Source organism: Magallana gigas, chromosome 5 (genome assembly GCF_963853765.1).
Source record: "Magallana gigas chromosome 5, xbMagGiga1.1, whole genome shotgun sequence".
NCBI classification, from domain to species: domain Eukaryota; kingdom Metazoa; phylum Mollusca; class Bivalvia; order Ostreida; family Ostreidae; genus Magallana; species Magallana gigas.
In genome coordinates, this window is record NC_088857.1 from 2,810,341 (window position 1) to 2,837,934 (window position 27,594).

The 27,594-nt window shown below is 33.8% G+C and overlaps 1 protein-coding gene across 2 annotated transcripts; it reads right to left on the minus strand.

Annotated features, from left to right (window-relative positions):
• Positions 1-4,160: 4,160 nt before the first annotated feature.
• On the minus strand, positions 4,161-26,687 carry LOC105318911 (uncharacterized). 2 transcript variants are annotated; one of them, XR_010714346.1, is made up of 3 exons: positions 26,575-26,687; positions 4,655-4,746; positions 4,161-4,378 (listed from the first exon to the last, which is right to left on the minus strand). XR_010714346.1 is itself a non-coding variant. In XM_066085949.1 (3 exons), exons 1-3 carry the CDS (start codon positions 7,500-7,502, stop codon positions 4,363-4,365), a joined length of 2,352 nt encoding a protein of 783 aa, XP_065942021.1. In that variant the 5' UTR covers positions 7,503-7,692; the 3' UTR covers positions 4,161-4,362. The 2 variants fall into 2 exon arrangements, 1 of the variants encoding a protein (XP_065942021.1); XM_066085949.1 differs by lacking the exon at positions 26,575-26,687 and adding an exon at positions 5,259-7,692.
• Positions 26,688-27,594: the final 907 nt, after the last annotated feature.

Here is a 27,594-nt window from a genome sequence, read left to right on the forward strand (position 1 = left end):
GATTATATATCAACAACCAACGGTCACTTAATACAATCTCCAATATACTTAACACAAAGTCATGTATACTTAGCACAAAGTCATGTACATTTCTGTATGTGTATGTATACATATCTCGTACATCCGACGTCCGACACATATTCTCATATGTATTACAACTTTATCATTATCTCGTAATAAGTTAAAATTATTGTGTTCAACTTATTTGTACGTATTACATACGGCTGTATTTTTCGTTATTTCGACTGAGTATTTTGAATGTACGACATAATATCTCCTTATAACGACTTCATAACTGCTTATGACTACATGTTATCGCGTACATAAAACAATTATTTCGTTATTACACTGCACGACTCATTATTTCATGATGACGTATCGTTTTGTAGGCATGACACATTTTTCGACATTCAGATTTAGTATCTTGTTTAGCGGACAGAGTATCTCGTTATTACGACATATTATCTCGTACGTACGACATATTACTTCGTTATCACAGTGTACGACTTAATACTTGTACATATGACATATTGTTCGTTATTTCGACTGAGTATCTCGAATATTCGACATAATATCTCGTTATTACGACTACATATCTGCTTATGGCTACATGTATTCTCGTGCATATAAACAATTATTTCGTTATTACACTGCATGACTCATTATTTCATTTCCATTTTGTAGGCATGACATATTTTTCGTTATTCCGATTAAGTATCATGTTTATCGGACTGAGTATTTCGAACGTACGACATATTAACTTGTTATAACGACGAAGTATCTCGTTTTTACGACATGTTATCCAAACGTACGACATATTACTTCGTTATTACAGTGTACGACTGACATATCGTTAATTTGACTGAGTATCTCAAACGCACGAGATACAATCTCCTAATGACGACTTCATATCTGCTTATGACTACATTTTATCTTTTACATACGACATATTATTTCGTTATTTCATTACACGACTCATTATTGCATGACATAATTTTTGTTATTACGATTTAGTCCTTCGTTTATATATATACGACATGTTATCCCGTACGTACGGCATAGTACTTCGTCATTACAGTGAAATTTAATATTTTGTACGTACGATATATCATTGCGAATAACGACTTAGACACTAGCCCGTTTATATGATTGAGAATCTAGCAAGTTGCGATATTTTTTTCGTTATTACGACTAGTATTTCATTATTACGAAATGTTATCTCGTACGTAGGAATTTGTTTCGTTACTACAGTATGTGACATATCATTGTGTACGACATATTATATTATGTTACATAACTGTTCGCGTACGTGTAAAATAATTTGATTAAACATTTTTAACATGTTCCATTTTCTTCTCGTTGTTTATGAAATAATTCTATGAATTTGATGAAACCAAAGACATAATCGTCCTTAATTAATATCTGCTTTACATAAATAACGTCTGATGTACACTTATATTAATTTATAGTCTATAGTTTTATAAAAAAAAAATGCTACACGTTTTCACCTACATGAACTTTTCATTCTACACGTTTTGTACAACTTGTACAACAATATGCAGAAATTATGACCTAATACACATAAAATTAGAGGATTCCCCTAGTCACACTTACTCGCTGAAATGCTTAACCGCTCTATTATCTCGCTTTGTATCTTAAACATGTACAGGTACGTTCGACATAGTTTATGTCGTTTGTAAAACTTATTTTATGTCGTAGTAATCACATACTATCTCGTACGTACTACCGCTCTATTATCTCGCTTTGTATCTTATACATGTACAGGTACGTTCGACATAGTTTATGTCGTTTGTAAAACTTATTCTATGTCGTAGTAATCACTAACTATCTCGTACGTACTACTTTTTATCTCGTACGTACACGTACGACATATTATCTCGATCGTTATAACGACTAAGTACGAGGGTTGTCTAAAACGGGGTTTAATTCATCTGGAGTGATCAGGGTCCGCCGAGTTGCTAATTGCTCTACACAATTAAATAGACGGAAACGATAAAAAAAATATTGGAAATATACCAATTTCGTACCAATCCATCGTTTTAGAACTCCACAAAAAATTATTCATTTTTTTTTTATTTTCATATTATCTCTGAAGTCGTATAACTACATGTAGCTGATATATTTATGATTGAAATATGTTACTACGTAAAGTCTGAACATTTCGTCTTCCATTATTCAGGCTATAATGGGATTTTGCTGTTTTGGACGTTTAACAATTGTGACGTTAAAGTAGTTTAACCTGAGACACGATTTATGTGCTATTATGTCTCATGAATAATTTTCAATAAAAATTACGTACAAAAATATTTAAAATGTAATTATAAAAGGATAATTTTGATTTTTCTAACGTATCGGAACTAGCATGAAAATCAGTCTTCACTGGCCTCACTATATACAAGTGTAAACAGCCGCCTTTGTAATCCCTCGTAATAAGATGTCTTTATAATTTTAGTCAAAAGAGAAGAAAGACAAGCACGGAAGTGCTGAAGGAGGTCGATTTTATGCATTATTGTTTGTTTTTTATTAAACTTAATTTGAGAATTGTGTTCTGAAATATTATATTGATAGAATTAATTTCATTAAACTATGTACCGGTAATCGGAATATTTCTGGATATCTAAGGATCTTAGCAATATGTTGGTTATATCCTAACATTAACATGCATGAAAATACACAATGTAATGTAAAAGTGTACTCAGAAGCTAGTCGGACTGACGATAGTAAGATCGTTAGCGCGATCGATCTCGTATACAACATCGGTATAGTCTGCTTATGCTTTATACATGTAACCTAAGAAAAGCATACTAAATTACTTAACTTGTTAATGAAGGGACAAACTGATAGGAATCATACCAATGTCCCATCGCAACATCATCATTGTGCTATCGCAACATTGTCTTCGTGTTATCACACGAGATATCGCAATGTAACTCGTGGCGCATCGGAGTATCGAATTAATACTCTTGTTTATAGAACTGTGCCCGCATCTTATGATCGATAATATCTTGAGATTAACCATTCAGTGTTCGTGTCTTGGCAGAATACATGTTGTATTAGTATATCATGCATGTTAATGATTTAACATTCAATCGACTTTCAGACTTTGCTTTCGACTTTGTTGGTCACATGTACGATTTCAGTCAGATGAAAAATCGCATTGGGTGACAGCAACTAAAGACACACAATTTATAAAAACTCGAAAGATAGGAAATTACAGTATTATTTATTTTAAAACACGAAAATAGATTAAACCTTAAAGTGGCACGGGACAGTTTTTTATACAATTCATCGTAGTGTCCTTTCCGATATTTTATTTTATCAAATAAAATATACAACATGACTACTAAAGTATGTAGCACCATTTTTGAAAGTGTGTATGTGTGTGTGTTTGGGGGGGGGGGGATGGGGGGGGGGGGGGCAGACTCATTTAAAGCTGCTTGGTCCGATTTAATATCAAATTTTATTCACGCTTTTAAACGATGGTTATGCTAAGTATATGTATAATAATAGACATTGCAGTAGTTTTCCTACTCAATTAGGTCAAATTTCAATGAAGAAAAATACGTACAGCTAACAAACAAACGACATAAAAGGGAACCGCGTTATTTCGCCTCATGTTAAATTTCACCCACGACGAGACGGGTATGATTGTGTTACGACTTAAACATCGCATTAAATAAAGGTCGAAATGATCAGACAAACTACAAATAAACATGTGTACGTTTTGTTTGCTAATATTTCTGAAGTTTGCTTTCTTTACAATCGAAGCATAGCATGCGGGTTGAATAACCCCAATCATTCGGGGGACGAAACCAAACGGTTTCCTTTTCTAAACATTCCCGTTGTAACATTACGAACATTATATGTACGAGTTACTATACACTCCCTTGTTTTGATGTACGAATTGTTTTTGTTTGATTTTACGCATGTTATACGTTCAGAATAAAACGTGGACTCAGGCAGCTGTGTGTCGGTACTTTATTAGAGTCCTAATGTCGGGGCTACTCTCCCCAAGAAATCGACCCAATTATCAAAGAAACAACAAACACAAATCGAACAAAACTCATCCTCAATAAGACTCCAAAGCAAGCACTACGTAACCCTACGGTATTGGTTACTAAATTCAATCCTTGCCTTAAGGTTTCGTCAAAGTCAAATTTGGAAGAATAAGTAATATCTTAAATTGGTTGACTATTTTAAGAGTCATACATCATCTGCACATCAAAATCTTTGTAATGAGTTGCAGAATTCAGATTTTATGATACCAGTATCATACAAACTTTCTTTAAGACACTACTGACCTTTAATAATTAAAGTCTTGAAAAAAATCCTCTTCCATTCTTAGTCTTTCTTTTTTCTTCAAATAAAGAAAAAATGGTTTAAAAACTCTGAAACTATAGTCTATTGAGTGATATAACAACATACAAATTAAATAAAGGAGAAAAACTATGAAAATATGAAGTGAGTGTCATTGGTATATGAAATGAAATTGTGAAAGTGGAACTACTTTTTGAAGAAAAAGTATGGAAGCCCAAAAGATCTATTACCATTATAAACTTTCTGGTACATATGTATATAGTTTACAATAAAAAGGAGAATCCTTACAAATTATTAGCTATTTCTTAAACAGTACCTTTTATTTCTGCTTTTCCTTGATAAAGGATCCGTCAGCATCCTACCACCTCTTGTTTTTCTAACAGCCACCCTTGTATTGGGGGGTGAATACTGAAATATATATATAATATATATTGTAAAAGAATGATGTCAAAATCAATGAATTACGATAGATATGAAACTTCATTAAAGTTACAACATGCATGGTTATGTTTCATAATGTAATTATAAAAGACTAGAGAAAAAAAAAACCTTGAAAAGAACACCAATTACAAGTAAATGACAGTATTAGAAAGGCATTTTATATATGTACATGTACTTAGATTTGCACTGAAAAAAAAACACAGCACAAAATTAGCGCAATGCTCTAATTTCATTGTCACACTTATAATTTGGTGATAGTTAATGTTCTTCTTCATTATAATAATTCCTATTATCACTCTTGGGTTAGAAATGTGTGCATAAAGGGATAAACCGCATACACACTCTTGGGTTAGAAATGTGTGCACAAAGGGATAAACCGCATACACACTCTTGGGTTAGAAATGTGTGCACAAAGGGATAAACCGCATACAACTCTTGGGTTAGAAATGTGTGCACAAAGGGATAAACCGCATACATACCCAAACCCCAGGTTCCCTTATGCCTGGACTTTTCCCTTCCCGAGGAGAAGCTAATTCAGGTAACAATGATGTGTGATAAAAATCTTTGAGCTTTGGCAGCATTATGTTCCAAAGATCCTCATTCCTGTATATTCTCTCAATGAAAAGATGGTAGGGATTCAGAGTGCGAACCACAAAGTCTATCCACTCTGTTCCACAAATGTTCATAAGCCCTTGACATTGATAGTAATAATCGTGATTCTCCTTTAAGGATAATTTTCCATTTCTATACTGCAAACAAAATGACCTTATTTTGTCTGCAGCTTCAAAAAGATTTAAAGGCTTATTATGAACGAGGTTCTTTATCTCTATAAGACCCTTCTTTCCATCAGAGGTATACACAAAACCATCAGGACTTGCTGCTAGGAAGTTGTTGTTATGATCAATTACCAATCCTGAGTCCTTCACTATCACATTCTCATTCTCTTCAGCTTTTCTGAGTTTGTATTCCTCTATAGTAGATCTTTCCTGTAGAAGTCCATTTCTAGTATGTCTATTTCCTTTAAAATTAGAATACAGAAGAGATTTCACCAAGTTTTTAACTGGGATAGATGGTCTACGCCGATAAACTTTTCCAAAATTAGAGGCAGTTAATCGTATTCTTCTCTCAGAATGCCACAGACCTGATGAAGATTGTTTGGAAGTGGAACTCTGGATCTTTGCTATCTGGGTTGAAGAGACGCATACATGTTTGTTAAGGAATTCTTGCTTTTTTGCTTCTAAGTCTGATGCCGATATATCTTCAGTAACCTCAGTGGCATCCTCTCCATATGCTCTTTTAGCTTTTGTGGTTGTACTTTGCTTTAGATTTCTTAATTTCTTCATAAATCTGTTTTTCTTAGTTTGCGGCTTCATTTGATGTTTCTTACTTTGGGCCAGCTTCACTTCCTGTCTTTGGAAAACTTTAGTAAAAAAAGATCCTGCATGTGTAGCTGTGGATTCTTTCCAAACATTTGGAGACCACTGTGGTCCATAGTTCATACGCAAAGCACCACCATAACACCGAGCATGCCATGACCCTCTGTTGCATAGATTGTGAATCTTTCCACCATCAAACTTGCACCTTATGTGCATCCAAGACTCTGCAATGTTTGTTGTGGTGTTGCCAATCAGACGTTCAGCCTTCTCTGCTATTTTCATTAAAAGAATGGAAACATCCTGAATGATAAATTTTTCAACATCATGAAAGTCAAAGCTACAATAACGAGAATTCTCTAACTCTTCTGCACTTGCACCTTCTTCCCAGAATGTAATCTGCTCTTCAAAGATATTCTCAAAGTTTGCGCCATCATCAGCAATACCTTCATTTTGTTCGATTTGAATTTGTAAATTATCAGCAGTTGAGGTTGAAGTTGACACCTTACAAAAGTCTGAACAATTTGAATGGTTACCAAAAACATGATGTACAGAATTCAGAATATCATGTTTAAGGTGAGCAACTGCAGCTGATGTGGTAAGTTCTTTGTTCTCCCTCTGTTTTGCTCTGACACGTACTGCACATCTTACTGCAGAAACTAGCTGTACTCTAACTTTTTTTGTAAGATTATGCCTTCCTTTGTAAAGGGGGTTATTCATTACGAGCTTCTCAAGGTTGGATCTGTAACACTTACAAACATGATTTGCACACTCTTCTTTCTGAACATCCCTGCCCCACTCGGGTACTTCCTCTCTAATTTTGGCATATACAGACGAGTCCCCATCACCAACTATACGCATGTACCGTAAACCATGTTTAGTCTCTGCTTCTTTTAACCCTTCCACAATAATGTCACTTTCCATGGATTGACTATCTGAATCCCAGTTCTTGAAACAATCGTGTTCTTGTGGTTCCACCATCTTATTCTTGGCTGTTTGGCACACATAACAGTATTTATTTCTAACCCCTATATGCAGCAGTTTTCCTGTCTCTTTACCAATGATAATGGCTACACCTCCAAGAGCATTATAGCTGTGTTTGTGTGTGCGTTTTGACCATCCACCATCTGTAATAACAGTTATTGCAGGAACCTCATGATGGTAATCACCCCTTTCTACTGCCAAAGCTCTCTCTTCTGCCCCTGCTTCCAATATGTTACTCTCAAGAGCAGAAAGCCACCATTCTCCAACCTCCTTCTCTATAGCTGTAAACGATGTAGAAGACAGGCCTGGGGAGTTCATAGTACCAAGAATTTCATTTAGGTGGGATGGCCCATTTCCCGTTGTCATGCTTCCCCACACTGCACGTACATTTATGTCAAATCTAAAATCATAATTTATAGGAGTTTGCAAGGCACAAGAAGAGAATAATTAAATAAAACAAATGGCCTACGGGCCACATCGCTTACTAAACAACAGTGTTTTGTAACATTCTATTTAATTTTTTAAAACATTTTCCCTATTTATTTTTTTGTTAAACTTTAAAGCCCTCTTGCGGCCAAAGTATTAAATCGGGATCACATTTTTAACACAAGATGTAACAAGATGTAATTATAATTGGGGCGATTATAGAGTCTTCCAAAGGAACGAGGCCATCATTGGGAGTAAGGATGACCCACATGGGTCAAACTTTACAGACAAAAAGATATAGAACTTGATTACTTATATTTCCGAAGTTACATGATGTTCCCCAGGGGTCCTTTACTATACATTAGGTGAACCAACAAGACCCATGGAACAAGAATAATTATGGTTAAGGGGTTTGGATCTTAACCGTTTTCAAGATATTCGGGCACTTCCTGTTTGAGGGGGGTCAGGACCACCCCCAGGGCCCATGACCTACATACCATTTGATGCCCCTAACACATGGAACAAGAATATATATATGGTTTAGGGATCAGGATACTAACAGTTTCTGAGATATATGGTCATTTCCAATATCCTGGGGGTTGGGATGACCCCAGGGGTCAGATCTAATAAACCCTATATATTGCCTGTAACAGTCAATAAATGATTATGAAAACCGTATATAATCATCTTTGTCCATTTTCAAGTTATTACCATTTACAATAGAGTCTACGATTTTCCCCATAAGGTTCAGTGTTACACCCCACACCCTTTTGACCCCCCATAAAAGTGGTTGGCCAACCCCAAATGAGAAAAATCAAACCAGGGTGCACAACTAGATACAGTCATTTCATGCATATCTTTTACAATTTTATGCTATGCTATGGTATGCGATTTTAATGATATGCTATGAGATTTGTATGCTATGGTATGAGAAATTGAAATAAAGGGGTTAATGATATGGTATGCTATGCTATGGTATGCTATGAGATTTAAATAAAAACGCCTCCATACACAGAAGAGTTCCACACATTTCAAAGTAAAATAATAAGAAGCCAAAGTTTACCACAAATCTATTATGTAAACATTTATTTTTTCAAATTAAAACAATTAAAACCGAGTTAAAGGAATGTTAATTGTATGCTATGCTATGGTATGATATGACGAATGTGATTCTATGAGATTGTATGCTATGGTATGAGATTCCAATGCTATGCTATGAGATTTCAATGCTATGCTATGGGATTTCAATGCTATGCTATGCTATCGTGTATGTTGTAAAAGATATGCTTGAACCGACTGTATGCAGACCTAACGTATCCTAGAGTTTTGTATAATTCTGTTCAGACATCTCTGAGAAATGCAACAGATAAATTCAGAGCAGCAAAGAAGAAGAAGAAGAAGAATAAGAGGAACGACCGTACAAAAACTATAAGTCTCCAAACTTCGTTTGGGAGACTTAATTAAATAGAGAATCCTTAGTGCTGTGTCTACTCCTTGGTTTAATGTTTATGAACCAAACAATATTATTTTTTTTTTTATAATCAACACTTGGTTTTCAAAAACTCTAATCATAAACATGCTCCTTAATACTGTGATAATTTATCTCTAAAAAATTAAAATATTAGTTTATAAGCATTTGTAACAATATCATATATGGAAATATTTTTGAAGTTTATGACTAAATGACCTTTGACAACAACAGTTGATCTTATATAAAATCAGAGGGAATTAATATCACATAACATTTTATTGCAAATGCACATAGACTTTTAGAAATGCTATTTGTAAATTATTGTTTAGCTTTTCTAAATCACCCCTTTTAATAGGAATAGATTCATGAATTGAACAAACCTTAGTTCTTACACTACAGTGTGGTGTTGTTTACAAAGTACATGTCTTTTGACATACAACTATCAAGAACATTTTAAGGCAACCTCTATCAATTCAAAATCATCTATATATCTCTTTGAAAGAAATATTGTCCTCCATTTGAACAAATCTTATCCCCTTTACTACAGTACCAATGTAAAACAATAAATAACAACATGTAGAGGTGATGTAGCAAAAACTGTGCTGTGTTACAGGAGACCTAAATTATATATCATTTTTATTGAGAGTAAGCAATAATTATTATCATTATTGGTACATGTATGGGACATTAATATAATAAAGGATGGGTGTATATCTTCTTTTTTTAGATTATTCATAAGATATTCATAACTTCCTAGAAAGTAAATTTAACAAACAATATTAATTCAAATTTCAACATGATCAAATACATTATCATATAATTCACTAAACCTGACTATGTTTTCAAATAGTGATTGAAATTCAGTTTATTTGAAATACTACTGTAATCAAAATCTAATGAAAAAAAAACTCATTGAAAATTCAGTCATATATACTTTGTGATTTGTACCTCTTTCTTTCACTTTTTCAATATTCTGAGCTTACACTATCATGTTTTGTGAAAAGTTTACAATTTCAACAAAATCGGACAGCAGAGATAGCAGGTGCATGATGTTAAGAGAAATACTTATTTTACCTAATGCAATTAAATCATTAAAAGTTATTGTTGATAAAGACAACCCCTAACAATTATGAGTTGCCTAATAGAAATCTGATATTGGATTGTTTTAATGAAAATGAATTTTTTTTTACACACTTAGAAACTTATATATTTTAAAATCACGATTACTTAGAATAGTTGATCATTTTCAAATGTAGATTATAATAGTAAAGAATAAAATTGAACATGTTCAAAGTTTTAGAGTCAAATGCATTTCTAAATTGGCCGTCCGAAACTCAAAAAACAAAAATAAAATTAATGTGCTATATATATATATATATATATATATATATATATATATATATATATATATATATATATATATATATATATATATATATATCCAAAGTCTCTTTTTCAATGAATAATAAAAAACTTTTAAAACACTGTTTCAAAATATTTCGACCGTGTTACCGGTCTTCATCAGTCGGTGTTTATTGTCTATAGCAACACAACGTAGAACATATACTATGACGTCACAATATGAATACAGTCTGGCAAGTGACGTCATACAACAATATTGCGCCAAAAACATATGAAATATAGGTGAGAGTCTATAGAAAGCACATTGATAGCCGTAATTAGTACATAAACAAGTAATATTTGAAAAATGTATAGATAACGGGACATAAAAAAAAAGAAAATGTCTGTAATAATGTAGTCTAAAGACAATAATGTTCCCTTTTGTTTATACCAAAAGGCATATAAGTATTTAATTTTTTCTTCCACAAATTTTCTCTGAATTTTCTGTAAGTTTCATCTTTGTACAATTTTTCGATACCTATTACAGAATAATCCTCAACTGTGTGTTCGTCAGTATAAAAATGCATTGCTACAGGGTCGTTAGTTTCTCTCCTGATCAGTGACAAATTTAAAACATGTCTTTGATATAAAGTCACCCCCGTTTCCCCAACATATACAATTTTGTTACACTTTTTACAAAACACCCCATAAACAACATTACTTGACTTGCAATCGATATGATTTTTAACTTGATACGTTTTGCCCTTAGAATCTTGAAATTGGCCAGAACAAATAATATATTTACACATAACACATTTTTTTGCACCACACGGCTCGGATAAGTGTTGTTTTTTAAAAAAAAGGTTATTATGTTTCTTATGGACCAATATGTCTTTCAAGTTTTTGTCTCTCCTGAATGCCACTATAGGTGTGTTATGAAACGCAAGTTTTAGGCGGTCGGAATTTTCGAGAATTTTTTGACGTTTCTTTAGTATTTGATGAATATTTGGTAGTCCTCTGGAATAGTTTAACACAAACGGAACACGGTTACATTTTTTGTTATTTTTTCTGTAGTTCAATAAATCCGAGCGGTTGAGTTTATCCACCTTCGCCAGCTGATCCTCGACATCCTTGTTGGAATATCCACATTTGCGAAGATTAGTTTTAATTTTCTCCCGTTGTTTGAAATATCCCTCATCTGTTGAGCAGATTCGGCGCGCACGGATACCCAGTCCAAATGGTATAGATTTTTTTGTAGATTCAGGATGGCTTGATTTTTTATTTAGGTACATATGTTTGTCAGTGGGTTTACTGTACAGGTCGGTAGAAAGATATCCTTTTTCAATAGAAATATTTACATCTAGGAACTCTATGCTAGATTTAGAAAAGCGTAGATCAACCTGAATATTTGGATGTATACCATTAGCCATTTCATGGAAATGTAGGAGATCGGCTTCTGTCCCTGACCAGATTCCAAATATGTCATCGATATATCTAACATAAAAAAGAGGTTGTACGTTACACTGTTCCAAAAGAATACGTTCCCAATCCCCCATATATATACACGCATAGTTTCTGCCAAGTTTAGATCCAATAGCAGTTCCTTCTGTTTGAATATATTGTTTGTTGTTAAAACTAAAATTGTTATTTTCCAGGACAGCATCCATCATCTGTAAAATGGTATTTGTGTCAACTTCTTTTTTCTGTCGTTGATTTAAAACTTTTGCTATTACTTCCCGCGCTTCTTGTCTGGGTATACTGGGATACAGCGCTTTCACGTCCATACAAAATAATATTGAGGAATTGGATAATGGTTGATTTACGGTAGAAAGTTTTCTTAAAAAATCCGTAGTGTCTTGTACATAACTTTTTAACGATCGGTTTGCCTCCTCCAATTGAGATTCTACATATTCTGCAAGCTTCTCTGTTGGATGTTGGCGGCCATTTACTATTGTTCTAAATGGATGGTTTTCCTTATGAATTTTTGGATTTGCCTGTAGTTTTCCTGAACATATTTCTGTAGGTAAAAGATAATGTCGTAATTCAGACGTGATGGATCCTTTTTTATACATATTGTTAATTAGTTTCTTAATTTTGTTAGTGATTTGTTTGCTTTTATCTACTTTAACTTGATCATATGACGCACTGTTAATCATTTCGTTCTCCAACTGGTCGACGTACTTATTGGTGTCCATCACTACTATCCCAGATCCCTTATCTGCTGCTCTAATAATTATGCTTTGATCATGTAATAATTCCCTCATTGCTTTGTCTTCTGAAACAGTTATGTTACTTGAAAATTTTCTATTTAACCCCCGGATAACGTCTTCTTTCACTTGTCTGATGTATTCATCCAACCACTTGTCTCTTCCCTCTTCTGGTGTCCAATTACTTTTAGAGTTTTTATGATTAACAGTACCTACATCTTGTGAAGAAATGCCATTTTCTTCGTCAATGAAATACTCCCGAAGCCGCATCCTACGTTCCCAAGTTTGCAGATCTGTTAGTAACTGTGTGAAATCAATATTTTTTCTAGTTGGTACAAATTTTAATCCTTTTTTCAATAAACTCATTTGATCTGCAGTAAGTTTTTTTGATGATAAGTTAATAACTTCCATTTCACATGTTTCAGCTACTGTTTTTGGTGAACATACTTCCTGCTCGTTGGCCTGAGTAGCTATTTCGTCAATATTAGCGTGTATTGATGGTTGGTAATTCTCTTCTTCAGGAGAGGGTGATAAGTTGCAAATACATGGGCGATGTGAGGTCTTAATTAAGTTAAAATGATTTGACGAATAATTAAGACAAATAAAATCTTTCTTATGATTACATTCACCAAGCGGATATTTCTGCCACTGCGATTGTCCATTGAAATATGTTTTAACAAAAATGTCTTTATCAAAACGATGAGATGTAGCGATTATTTCTGCCTCTGTGGCCCAGGAAGCCACACTGCCATCTAATAACTTGACGTTGTTCAAATGAGTGTCAAAATCCCCATCCACAAATTCTCTGTAAAATAGTCTATTAGAACTCAATTCCTGAACAATGGTGTTTCTTACATTTGCATGGAGATCCTGATTATCATAAAGATTGTACGCAATGCATCTATAAAAACAATTTCCGTCTCCCTCTACTGAAATTTCTGTAGATGTATCATCTCTAATAGCATTGTCCACTGTATGTATAGAAGTATTTTCTGATATGTCCGAAATGTTATCATCAACTACTGGAATCCTAGATAGTGCTGAGAGTTTCTTATTCTTTAACCTATGAAGTCGGTTAGCACTGGCATCAACATTATCTTTGATGGATGAAATGGCAGCCATAAATTGCTTCTCGCCGAGTTTTTGCCGCAAAATTTCACATTGCCTATCTATGTTAGTGTTTAACTTATTAACGGTAATGTCACAAACCTTGATAGATTCTTGCATCAAATTTCTGGATGTAGAACACAATATATCTTGAACCTTTTCCCTGCTGATCTGCGTAGCTTCAAATCCTAATGTCCATTTCAGCTTAAATCCTTTCGGAAGAATATTTTGTTCCTGACAAGACTGTAGAAAACGTAGATGACTCTCATATCTGGTTTTCTTCAAATATGTTTTCCGCAAAATCCTTAATTCATTCTTCTGTATATTGTTCATGTTGTTCCGCTATACGTAGTATAAATCCAAAGTCTCTTTTTCAATGAATAATAAAAAACTTTTAAAACACTGTTTCAAAATATTTCGACCGTGTTACCGGTCTTCATCAGTCGGTGTTTATTGTCTATAGCAACACAACGTAGAACATATACTATGACGTCACAATATGAATACAGTCTGGCAAGTGACGTCATACAACAATATTGCGCCAAAAACATATGAAATATAGGTGAGAGTCTATAGAAAGCACATTGATAGCCGTAATTAGTACATAAACAAGTAATATTTGAAAAATGTATAGATAACGGGACATAAAAAAAAAGAAAATGTCTGTAATAATGTAGTCTAAAGACAATAATGTTCCCTTTTGTTTATACCAAAAGGCATATAAGTATTTAATTTTTTCTTCCACAAATTTTCTCTGAATTTTCTGTAAGTTTCATCTTTGTACAATTTTTCGATACCTATTACAGAATAATCCTCAACTGTGTGTTCGTCAGTATAAAAATGCATTGCTACAGGGTCGTTAGTTTCTCTCCTGATCAGTGACAAATTTAAAACATGTCTTTGATATAAAGTCACCCCCGTTTCCCCAACATATACATTGTATAAATAGCCTGAGTAGCTATTTCGTCAATATTAGCGTGTATTGATGGTTGGTAATTCTCTTCTTCAGGAGAGGGTGATAAGTTGCAAATACATGGGCGATGTGAGGTCTTAATTAAGTTAAAATGATTTGACGAATAATTAAGACAAATAAAATCTTTCTTATGATTACATTCACCAAGCGGATATTTCTGCCACTGCGATTGTCCATTGAAATATGTTTTAACAAAAATGTCTTTATCAAAACGATGAGATGTAGCGATTATTTCTGCCTCTGTGGCCCAGGAAGCCACACTGCCATCTAATAACTTGACGTTGTTCAAATGAGTGTCAAAATCCCCATCCACAAATTCTCTGTAAAATAGTCTATTAGAACTCAATTCCTGAACAATGGTGTTTCTTACATTTGCATGGAGATCCTGATTATCATAAAGATTGTACGCAATGCATCTATAAAAACAATTTCCGTCTCCCTCTACTGAAATTTCTGTAGATGTATCATCTCTAATAGCATTGTCCACTGTATGTATAGAAGTATTTTCTGATATGTCCGAAATGTTATCATCAACTACTGGAATCCTAGATAGTGCTGAGAGTTTCTTATTCTTTAACCTATGAAGTCGGTTAGCACTGGCATCAACATTATCTTTGATGGATGAAATGGCAGCCATAAATTGCTTCTCGCCGAGTTTTTGCCGCAAAATTTCACATTGCCTATCTATGTTAGTGTTTAACTTATTAACGGTAATGTCACAAACCTTGATAGATTCTTGCATCAAATTTCTGGATGTAGAACACAATATATCTTGAACCTTTTCCCTGCTGATCTGCGTAGCTTCAAATCCTAATGTCCATTTCAGCTTAAATCCTTTCGGAAGAATATTTTGTTCCTGACAAGACTGTAGAAAACGTAGATGACTCTCATATCTGGTTTTCTTCAAATATGTTTTCCGCAAAATCCTTAATTCATTCTTCTGTATATTGTTCATGTTGTTCCGCTATACGTAGTATAAATCCAAAGTCTCTTTTTCAATGAATAATAAAAAACTTTTAAAACACTGTTTCAAAATATTTCGACCGTGTTACCGGTCTTCATCAGTCGGTGTTTATTGTCTATAGCAACACAACGTAGAACATATACTATGACGTCACAATATGAATACAGTCTGGCAAGTGACGTCATACAACAATATTGCGCCAAAAACATATGAAATATAGGTGAGAGTCTATAGAAAGCACATTGATAGCCGTAATTAGTACATAAACAAGTAATATTTGAAAAATGTATAGATAACGGGACATAAAAAAAAAGAAAATGTCTGTAATAATGTAGTCTAAAGACAATAATGTTCCCTTTTGTTTATACCAAAAGGCATATAAGTATTTAATTTTTTCTTCCACAAATTTTCTCTGAATTTTCTGTAAGTTTCATCTTTGTACAATTTTTCGATACCTATTACAGAATAATCCTCAACTGTGTGTTCGTCAGTATAAAAATGCATTGCTACAGGGTCGTTAGTTTCTCTCCTGATCAGTGACAAATTTAAAACATGTCTTTGATATAAAGTCACCCCCGTTTCCCCAACATATACAATTTTGTTACACTTTTTACAAAACACCCCATAAACAACATTACTTGACTTGCAATCGATATGATTTTTAACTTGATACGTTTTGCCCTTAGAATCTTGAAATTGGCCAGAACAAATAATATATTTACACATAACACATTTTTTTGCACCACACGGCTCGGATAAGTGTTGTTTTTTAAAAAAAAGGTTATTATGTTTCTTATGGACCAATATGTCTTTCAAGTTTTTGTCTCTCCTGAATGCCACTATAGGTGTGTTATGAAACGCAAGTTTTAGGCGGTCGGAATTTTCGAGAATTTTTTGACGTTTCTTTAGTATTTGATGAATATTTGGTAGTCCTCTGGAATAGTTTAACACAAACGGAACACGGTTACATTTTTTGTTATTTTTTCTGTAGTTCAATAAATCCGAGCGGTTGAGTTTATCCACCTTCGCCAGCTGATCCTCGACATCCTTGTTGGAATATCCACATTTGCGAAGATTAGTTTTAATTTTCTCCCGTTGTTTGAAATATCCCTCATCTGTTGAGCAGATTCGGCGCGCACGGATACCCAGTCCAAATGGTATAGATTTTTTTGTAGATTCAGGATGGCTTGATTTTTTATTTAGGTACATATGTTTGTCAGTGGGTTTACTGTACAGGTCGGTAGAAAGATATCCTTTTTCAATAGAAATATTTACATCTAGGAACTCTATGCTAGATTTAGAAAAGCGTAGATCAACCTGAATATTTGGATGTATACCATTAGCCATTTCATGGAAATGTAGGAGATCGGCTTCTGTCCCTGACCAGATTCCAAATATGTCATCGATATAACTTACATAAAAAAGAGGTTGTACGTTACACTGTTCCAAAAGAATACGTTCCCAATCCCCCATATATATACACGCATAGTTTCTGCCAAGTTTAGATCCAATAGCAGTTCCTTCTGTTTGAATATATTGTTTGTTGTTAAAACTAAAATTGTTATTTTCCAGGACAGCATCCATCATCTGTAAAATGGTATTTGTGTCAACTTCTTTTTTCTGTCGTTGATTTAAAACTTTTGCTATTACTTCCCGCGCTTCTTGTCTGGGTATACTGGGATACAGCGCTTTCACGTCCATACAAAATAATATTGAGGAATTGGATAATGGTTGATTTACGGTAGAAAGTTTTCTTAAAAAATCCGTAGTGTCTTGTACATAACTTTTTAACGATCGGTTTGCCTCCTCCAATTGAGATTCTACATATTCTGCAAGCTTCTCTGTTGGATGTTGGCGGCCATTTACTATTGTTCTAAATGGATGGTTTTCCTTATGAATTTTTGGATTTGCCTGTAGTTTTCCTGAACATATTTCTGTAGGTAAAAGATAATGTCGTAATTCAGACGTGATGGATCCTTTTTTATACATATTGTTAATTAGTTTCTTAATTTTGTTAGTGATTTGTTTGCTTTTATCTACTTTAACTTGATCATATGACGCACTGTTAATCATTTCGTTCTCCAACTGGTCGACGTACTTATTGGTGTCCATCACTACTATCCCAGATCCCTTATCTGCTGCTCTAATAATTATGCTTTGATCATGTAATAATTCCCTCATTGCTTTGTCTTCTGAAACAGTTATGTTACTTGAAAATTTTCTATTTAACCCCCGGATAACGTCTTCTTTCACTTGTCTGATGTATTCATCCAACCACTTGTCTCTTCCCTCTTCTGGTGTCCAATTACTTTTAGAGTTTTTATGATTAACAGTACCTACATCTTGTGAAGAAATGCCATTTTCTTCGTCAATGAAATACTCCCGAAGCCGCATCCTACGTTCCCAAGTTTGCAGATCTGTTAGTAACTGTGTGAAATCAATATTTTTTCTAGTTGGTACAAATTTTAATCCTTTTTTCAATAAACTCATTTGATCTGCAGTAAGTTTTTTTGATGATAAGTTAATAACTTCCATTTCACATGTTTCAGCTACTGTTTTTGGTGAACATACTTCCTGCTCGTTGGCCTGAGTAGCTATTTCGTCAATATTAGCGTGTATTGATGGTTGGTAATTCTCTTCTTCAGGAGAGGGTGATAAGTTGCAAATACATGGGCGATGTGAGGTCTTAATTAAGTTAAAATGATTTGACGAATAATTAAGACAAATAAAATCTTTCTTATGATTACATTCACCAAGCGGATATTTCTGCCACTGCGATTGTCCATTGAAATATGTTTTAACAAAAATGTCTTTATCAAAACGATGAGATGTAGCGATTATTTCTGCCTCTGTGGCCCAGGAAGCCACACTGCCATCTAATAACTTGACGTTGTTCAAATGAGTGTCAAAATCCCCATCCACAAATTCTCTGTAAAATAGTCTATTAGAACTCAATTCCTGAACAATGGTGTTTCTTACATTTGCATGGAGATCCTGATTATCATAAAGATTGTACGCAATGCATCTATAAAAACAATTTCCGTCTCCCTCTACTGAAATTTCTGTAGATGTATCATCTCTAATAGCATTGTCCACTGTATGTATAGAAGTATTTTCTGATATGTCCGAAATGTTATCATCAACTACTGGAATCCTAGATAGTGCTGAGAGTTTCTTATTCTTTAACCTATGAAGTCGGTTAGCACTGGCATCAACATTATCTTTGATGGATGAAATGGCAGCCATAAATTGCTTCTCGCCGAGTTTTTGCCGCAAAATTTCACATTGCCTATCTATGTTAGTGTTTAACTTATTAACGGTAATGTCACAAACCTTGATAGATTCTTGCATCAAATTTCTGGATGTAGAACACAATATATCTTGAACCTTTTCCCTGCTGATCTGCGTAGCTTCAAATCCTAATGTCCATTTCAGCTTAAATCCTTTCGGAAGAATATTTTGTTCCTGACAAGACTGTAGAAAACGTAGATGACTCTCATATCTGGTTTTCTTCAAATATGTTTTCCGCAAAATCCTTAATTCATTCTTCTGTATATTGTTCATGTTGTTCCGCTATACGTAGTATAAATCCAAAGTCTCTTTTTCAATGAATAATAAAAAACTTTTAAAACACTGTTTCAAAATATTTCGACCGTGTTACCGGTCTTCATCAGTCGGTGTTTATTGTCTATAGCAACACAACGTAGAACATATACTATGACGTCACAATATGAATACAGTCTGGCAAGTGACGTCATACAACAATATTGCGCCAAAAACATATGAAATATAGGTGAGAGTCTATAGAAAGCACATTGATAGCCGTAATTAGTACATAAACAAGTAATATTTGAAAAATGTATAGATAACGGGACATAAAAAAAAAGAAAATGTCTGTAATAATGTAGTCTAAAGACAATAATGTTCCCTTTTGTTTATACCAAAAGGCATATAAGTATTTAATTTTTTCTTCCACAAATTTTCTCTGAATTTTCTGTAAGTTTCATCTTTGTACAATTTTTCGATACCTATTACAGAATAATCCTCAACTGTGTGTTCGTCAGTATAAAAATGCATTGCTACAGGGTCGTTAGTTTCTCTCCTGATCAGTGACAAATTTAAAACATGTCTTTGATATAAAGTCACCCCCGTTTCCCCAACATATACAATTTTGTTACACTTTTTACAAAACACCCCATAAACAACATTACTTGACTTGCAATCGATATGATTTTTAACTTGATACGTTTTGCCCTTAGAATCTTGAAATTGGCCAGAACAAATAATATATTTACACATAACACATTTTTTTGCACCACACGGCTCGGATAAGTGTTGTTTTTTAAAAAAAAGGTTATTATGTTTCTTATGGACCAATATGTCTTTCAAGTTTTTGTCTCTCCTGAATGCCACTATAGGTGTGTTATGAAACGCAAGTTTTAGGCGGTCGGAATTTTCGAGAATTTTTTGACGTTTCTTTAGTATTTGATGAATATTTGGTAGTCCTCTGGAATAGTTTAACACAAACGGAACACGGTTACATTTTTTGTTATTTTTTCTGTAGTTCAATAAATCCGAGCGGTTGAGTTTATCCACCTTCGCCAGCTGATCCTCGACATCCTTGTTGGAATATCCACATTTGCGAAGATTAGTTTTAATTTTCTCCCGTTGTTTGAAATATCCCTCATCTGTTGAGCAGATTCGGCGCGCACGGATACCCAGTCCAAATGGTATAGATTTTTTTGTAGATTCAGGATGGCTTGATTTTTTATTTAGGTACATATGTTTGTCAGTGGGTTTACTGTACAGGTCGGTAGAAAGATATCCTTTTTCAATAGAAATATTTACATCTAGGAACTCTATGCTAGATTTAGAAAAGCGTAGATCAACCTGAATATTTGGATGTATACCATTAGCCATTTCATGGAAATGTAGGAGATCGGCTTCTGTCCCTGACCAGATTCCAAATATGTCATCGATATATCTAACATAAAAAAGAGGTTGTACGTTACACTGTTCCAAAAGAATACGTTCCCAATCCCCCATATATATACACGCATAGTTTCTGCCAAGTTTAGATCCAATAGCAGTTCCTTCTGTTTGAATATATTGTTTGTTGTTAAAACTAAAATTGTTATTTTCCAGGACAGCATCCATCATCTGTAAAATGGTATTTGTGTCAACTTCTTTTTTCTGTCGTTGATTTAAAACTTTTGCTATTACTTCCCGCGCTTCTTGTCTGGGTATACTGGGATACAGCGCTTTCACGTCCATACAAAATAATATTGAGGAATTGGATAATGGTTGATTTACGGTAGAAAGTTTTCTTAAAAAATCCGTAGTGTCTTGTACATAACTTTTTAACGATCGGTTTGCCTCCTCCAATTGAGATTCTACATATTCTGCAAGCTTCTCTGTTGGATGTTGGCGGCCATTTACTATTGTTCTAAATGGATGGTTTTCCTTATGAATTTTTGGATTTGCCTGTAGTTTTCCTGAACATATTTCTGTAGGTAAAAGATAATGTCGTAATTCAGACGTGATGGATCCTTTTTTATACATATTGTTAATTAGTTTCTTAATTTTGTTAGTGATTTGTTTGCTTTTATCTACTTTAACTTGATCATATGACGCACTGTTAATCATTTCGTTCTCCAACTGGTCGACGTACTTATTGGTGTCCATCACTACTATCCCAGATCCCTTATCTGCTGCTCTAATAATTATGCTTTGATCATGTAATAATTCCCTCATTGCTTTGTCTTCTGAAACAGTTATGTTACTTGAAAATTTTCTATTTAACCCCCGGATAACGTCTTCTTTCACTTGTCTGATGTATTCATCCAACCACTTGTCTCTTCCCTCTTCTGGTGTCCAATTACTTTTAGAGTTTTTATGATTAACAGTACCTACATCTTGTGAAGAAATGCCATTTTCTTCGTCAATGAAATACTCCCGAAGCCGCATCCTACGTTCCCAAGTTTGCAGATCTGTTAGTAACTGTGTGAAATCAATATTTTTTCTAGTTGGTACAAATTTTAATCCTTTTTTCAATAAACTCATTTGATCTGCAGTAAGTTTTTTTGATGATAAGTTAATAACTTCCATTTCACATGTTTCAGCTACTGTTTTTGGTGAACATACTTCCTGCTCGTTGGCCTGAGTAGCTATTTCGTCAATATTAGCGTGTATTGATGGTTGGTAATTCTCTTCTTCAGGAGAGGGTGATAAGTTGCAAATACATGGGCGATGTGAGGTCTTAATTAAGTTAAAATGATTTGACGAATAATTAAGACAAATAAAATCTTTCTTATGATTACATTCACCAAGCGGATATTTCTGCCACTGCGATTGTCCATTGAAATATGTTTTAACAAAAATGTCTTTATCAAAACGATGAGATGTAGCGATTATTTCTGCCTCTGTGGCCCAGGAAGCCACACTGCCATCTAATAACTTGACGTTGTTCAAATGAGTGTCAAAATCCCCATCCACAAATTCTCTGTAAAATAGTCTATTAGAACTCAATTCCTGAACAATGGTGTTTCTTACATTTGCATGGAGATCCTGATTATCATAAAGATTGTACGCAATGCATCTATAAAAACAATTTCCGTCTCCCTCTACTGAAATTTCTGTAGATGTATCATCTCTAATAGCATTGTCCACTGTATGTATAGAAGTATTTTCTGATATGTCCGAAATGTTATCATCAACTACTGGAATCCTAGATAGTGCTGAGAGTTTCTTATTCTTTAACCTATGAAGTCGGTTAGCACTGGCATCAACATTATCTTTGATGGATGAAATGGCAGCCATAAATTGCTTCTCGCCGAGTTTTTGCCGCAAAATTTCACATTGCCTATCTATGTTAGTGTTTAACTTATTAACGGTAATGTCACAAACCTTGATAGATTCTTGCATCAAATTTCTGGATGTAGAACACAATATATCTTGAACCTTTTCCCTGCTGATCTGCGTAGCTTCAAATCCTAATGTCCATTTCAGCTTAAATCCTTTCGGAAGAATATTTTGTTCCTGACAAGACTGTAGAAAACGTAGATGACTCTCATATCTGGTTTTCTTCAAATATGTTTTCCGCAAAATCCTTAATTCATTCTTCTGTATATTGTTCATGTTGTTCCGCTATACGTAGTATAAATCCAAAGTCTCTTTTTCAATGAATAATAAAAAACTTTTAAAACACTGTTTCAAAATATTTCGACCGTGTTACCGGTCTTCATCAGTCGGTGTTTATTGTCTATAGCAACACAACGTAGAACATATACTATGACGTCACAATATGAATACAGTCTGGCAAGTGACGTCATACAACAATATTGCGCCAAAAACATATGAAATATAGGTGAGAGTCTATAGAAAGCACATTGATAGCCGTAATAAGTACATAAACAAGTAATACTTGAAAAATGTATAGATAACGGGACATAAAAAAAAAAGAAAATGTCTGTAATAATGTAGTCTAAAGACAATAATGTTCCCTTTTGTTTATACCAAAAGGCATATAAGTATTTAATTTTTTCTTCCACAAATTTTCTCTGAATTTTCTGTAAGTTTCATCTTTGTACAATTTTTCGATACCTATTACAGAATAATCCTCAACTGTGTGTTCGTCAGTATAAAAATGCATTGCTACAGGGTCGTTAGTTTCTCTCCTGATCAGTGACAAATTTAAAACATGTCTTTGATATAAAGTCACCCCCGTTTCCCCAACATATACAATTTTGTTACACTTTTTACAAAACACCCCATAAACAACATTACTTGACTTGCAATCGATATGATTTTTAACTTGATACGTTTTGCCCTTAGAATCTTGAAATTGGCCAGAACAAATAATATATTTACACATAACACATTTTTTTGCACCACACGGCTCGGATAAGTGTTGTTTTTTAAAAAAAAAGGTTATTATGTTTCTTATGGACCAATATGTCTTTCAAGTTTTTGTCTCTCCTGAATGCCACTATAGGTGTGTTATGAAACGCAAGTTTTAGGCGGTCGGAATTTTCGAGAATTTTTTGACGTTTCTTTAGTATTTGATGAATATTTGGTAGTCCTCTGGAATAGTTTAACACAAACGGAACACGGTTACATTTTTTGTTATTTTTTCTGTAGTTCAATAAATCCGAGCGGTTGAGTTTATCCACCTTCGCCAGCTGATCCTCGACATCCTTGTTGGAATATCCACATTTGCGAAGATTAGTTTTAATTTTCTCCCGTTGTTTGAAATATCCCTCATCTGTTGAGCAGATTCGGCGCGCACGGATACCCAGTCCAAATGGTATAGATTTTTTTGTAGATTCAGGATGGCTTGATTTTTTATTTAGGTACATATGTTTGTCAGTGGGTTTACTGTACAGGTCGGTAGAAAGATATCCTTTTTCAATAGAAATATTTACATCTAGGAACTCTATGCTAGATTTAGAAAAGCGTAGATCAACCTGAATATTTGGATGTATACCATTAGCCATTTCATGGAAATGTAGGAGATCGGCTTCTGTCCCTGACCAGATTCCAAATATGTCATCGATATATCTAACATATTTAAGATATTTCAAACAACGGGAGAAAATTAAAACTAATCTTCGCAAATGTGGATATTCCAACAAGGATGTCGAGGATCAGCTGGCGAAGGTGGATAAACTCAACCGCTCGGATTTATTGAACTACAGAAAAAATAACAAAAAATGTAACCGTGTTCCGTTTGTGTTAAACTATTCCAGAGGACTACCAAATATTCATCAAATACTAAAGAAACGTCAAAAAATTCTCGAAAATTCCGACCGCCTAAAACTTGCGTTTCATAACACACCTATAGTGGCATTCAGGAGAGACAAAAACTTGAAAGACATATTGGTCCATAAGAAACATAATAACCTTTTTTTTAAAAAACAACACTTATCCGAGCCGTGTGGTGCAAAAAAATGTGTTATGTGTAAATATATTATTTGTTCTGGCCAATTTCAAGATTCTAAGGGCAAAACGTATCAAGTTAAAAATCATATCGATTGCAAGTCAAGTAATGTTGTTTATGGGGTGTTTTGTAAAAAGTGTAACAAAATTGTATATGTTGGGGAAACGGGGGTGACTTTATATCAAAGACATGTTTTAAATTTGTCACTGATCAGGAGAGAAACTAACGACCCTGTAGCAATGCATTTTTATACTGACGAACACACAGTTGAGGATTATTCTGTAATAGGTATCGAAAAATTGTACAAAGATGAAACTTACAGAAAATTCAGAGAAAATTTGTGGAAGAAAAAATTAAATACTTATATGCCTTTTGGTATAAACAAAAGGGAACATTATTGTCTTTAGACTACATTATTACAGACATTTTCTTTTTTTTTATGTCCCGTTATCTATACATTTTTCAAATATTACTTGTTTATGTACTAATTACGGCTATCAATGTGCTTTCTATAGACTCTCACCTATATTTCATATGTTTTTGGCGCAATATTGTTGTATGACGTCACTTGCCAGACTGTATTCATATTGTGACGTCATAGTATATGTTCTACGTTGTGTTGCTATAGACAATAAACACCGACTGATGAAGACCGGTAACACGGTCGAAATATTTTGAAACAGTGTTTTAAAAGTTTTTTATTATATATATATATATATATATATATATATATATATATGACACATTGATCATGTTTCAAAACATTTTGTTCTGCTAAAGAGTAGATAATCATTCCTTTTACAAATTCACAGAGACAGCATCCTATGAGTGGTAGCTTATCCCATTCTCATTGAGCATGAATATTTTAATGAGCATTTAATTTTGATGTGAAACATGGTAAAGAACTTATTCTGCATGATATGAGACCAATTGATTTTGGACCTTGTTTAATTAAACATTTTCTTATAAAAGACCCTTTATAAATACTGGTAGCTAATGAATGCATGTCATTGAGCATCTATTGTTTCTCAGGGCCTAAACTCATGTTTTGATTTTCATTTTTACACAATCCAAAAATAAATAATCATAATAATGAGAGATATTTACAAATTTATAAATAAAATTGTAAAATAAATCTTTTCTGAATATAATCAAAGCCTGTGTATATACCTCCGTGATCCTGGAATGCGAGGACTTGTTTCAAATTTAAAATGTTTTTTACACCCATTGCACTGAACAGCAAATACACTGGCTAAACCAAGGTTTCTTGTCTCTGTCAATGCAGTTATCGGTGGTTTTCCAGTGGATGCAAGGGCAATGGCGTCAACACATTGGCATGCATGCAAAGTCATTTCATTTACATGGCTTTGTAAAGTAGTAAGATTAATTATTCTGTATCCTTCTGGACACACCTGCTTCACTTTCTTAATGGAAAGTCTAATAGAGTGATTGTCATTTAATATAGTAGAAATATATGACACTTTTCTACCAGTACCAATAGAATGTTTTTTCCACAGCTTCTTGATTTTGATTTTAATATGTTTGCCACTTGGTCGGCTTCTTTTTAAGATGTAATGTGGTCTTCCATGGTGTTTCTCTTTTCTACGCTTTTGGTGTACACCTTTTCCTTTACCAAACACACGCGAGGTTTTCTTTTTGCTACCCATGCTTATACATGTAATAAGTGTACAGTAGACTACACTTTTCCCTTCCGGTATTCCATATATTTACTTTTGTAATTTTGATAATTAAATAAATTTCATTTTACATGACAGTTGTATGTGCACACATTTCATACCCATATATATAGCTAACTGTTAAAAAAAATAAAATTTACTAGCTTTAATGAGCAAAATGTTGTGGCCCAAAACACGGTCCTTAGCCAAGAGAGAGCATGTGGGGATCAGATGAAATGTGTACGATTCTTGGTATTAATTTATTTATGATTTCTGCAAAAAACGTACTAAAAGTTCCATTTTCAAAATATGCAACAATGAAAAAAAGCAAATACCTTTTGCAGTCGCTCTAAGTCTCGAAATCTGCAAAGTTTACATCCATGTGATGAAAGATCAACCACTTTTTCTTTAACCGGAAGTCTTTTCTCTAGAAAAAGTTATTTTCGTATTTTTTCGTACAGCAAAATTAATTCTTAAAACAGACTGTACATGGTTTAAATAAGAATGTTAAATTTATAATATGCATTTTAAACGAAAATAACATGTGTGTACGCACAGCAGGCTTTGATTTTATCAGCGGATGAATTTCATCTACTTTCACTTTTGAAAAACAAGCGAGACGAGAAGAACACGTTGTAAGTTTGAAGTGAAAATTTCAGCTATGTAAAGCTTACATTACATGATCATTATTACATGCACGTTTTAAAAGCCTTAGAGAACCTCGATATGGGCAATTTTACAATCAGCATGTTGTTGATCATCCATAAAGTTAGTCATAGCCGATGTTTATTTTTGGTTAAAAATGGCGGTTAATTCTGAAGGGTTGGTGGTTTATTTTTTTACTATATCTTTCCCATGAGACCGTTTGCACTAAAAAGAAACCCTACTTGCTCTCATATAAGATCTACCGTAAATAATGACAGATACACAAATATATATTTAACGACAGGAAAACTTCTTTATTTTTTCTAAATTTCTTGTTAAAATTCTTCACAAATGTGTTTTTTATCTGTATCTAACGACAAGTCATGCATTAGTAACAACACACGTAGTAAAATGAGGCTTTATTCAAATGATATTAATAGTTTTACATTCCAGTGCAGGGTCTTTCAGTTATAAAACCTCAACATCTCATTTACATGATTTTCATGTTTGACAAAACCTTAAAGGACTCAAAAAGCGAATTTTAAAGTATTGGGATATTGTACTTAGGAATTCTGAATGCAGATCTTCTTTTGATGCTCGACCTATTATAGCTTTCAGCAAGCACAAAAACATTAGCGACGAGATAATCAGGTCTTACTTAAAATAAACATCAGCTATTCTTGCAGACCCCTGATGAGGCTCATAACTGC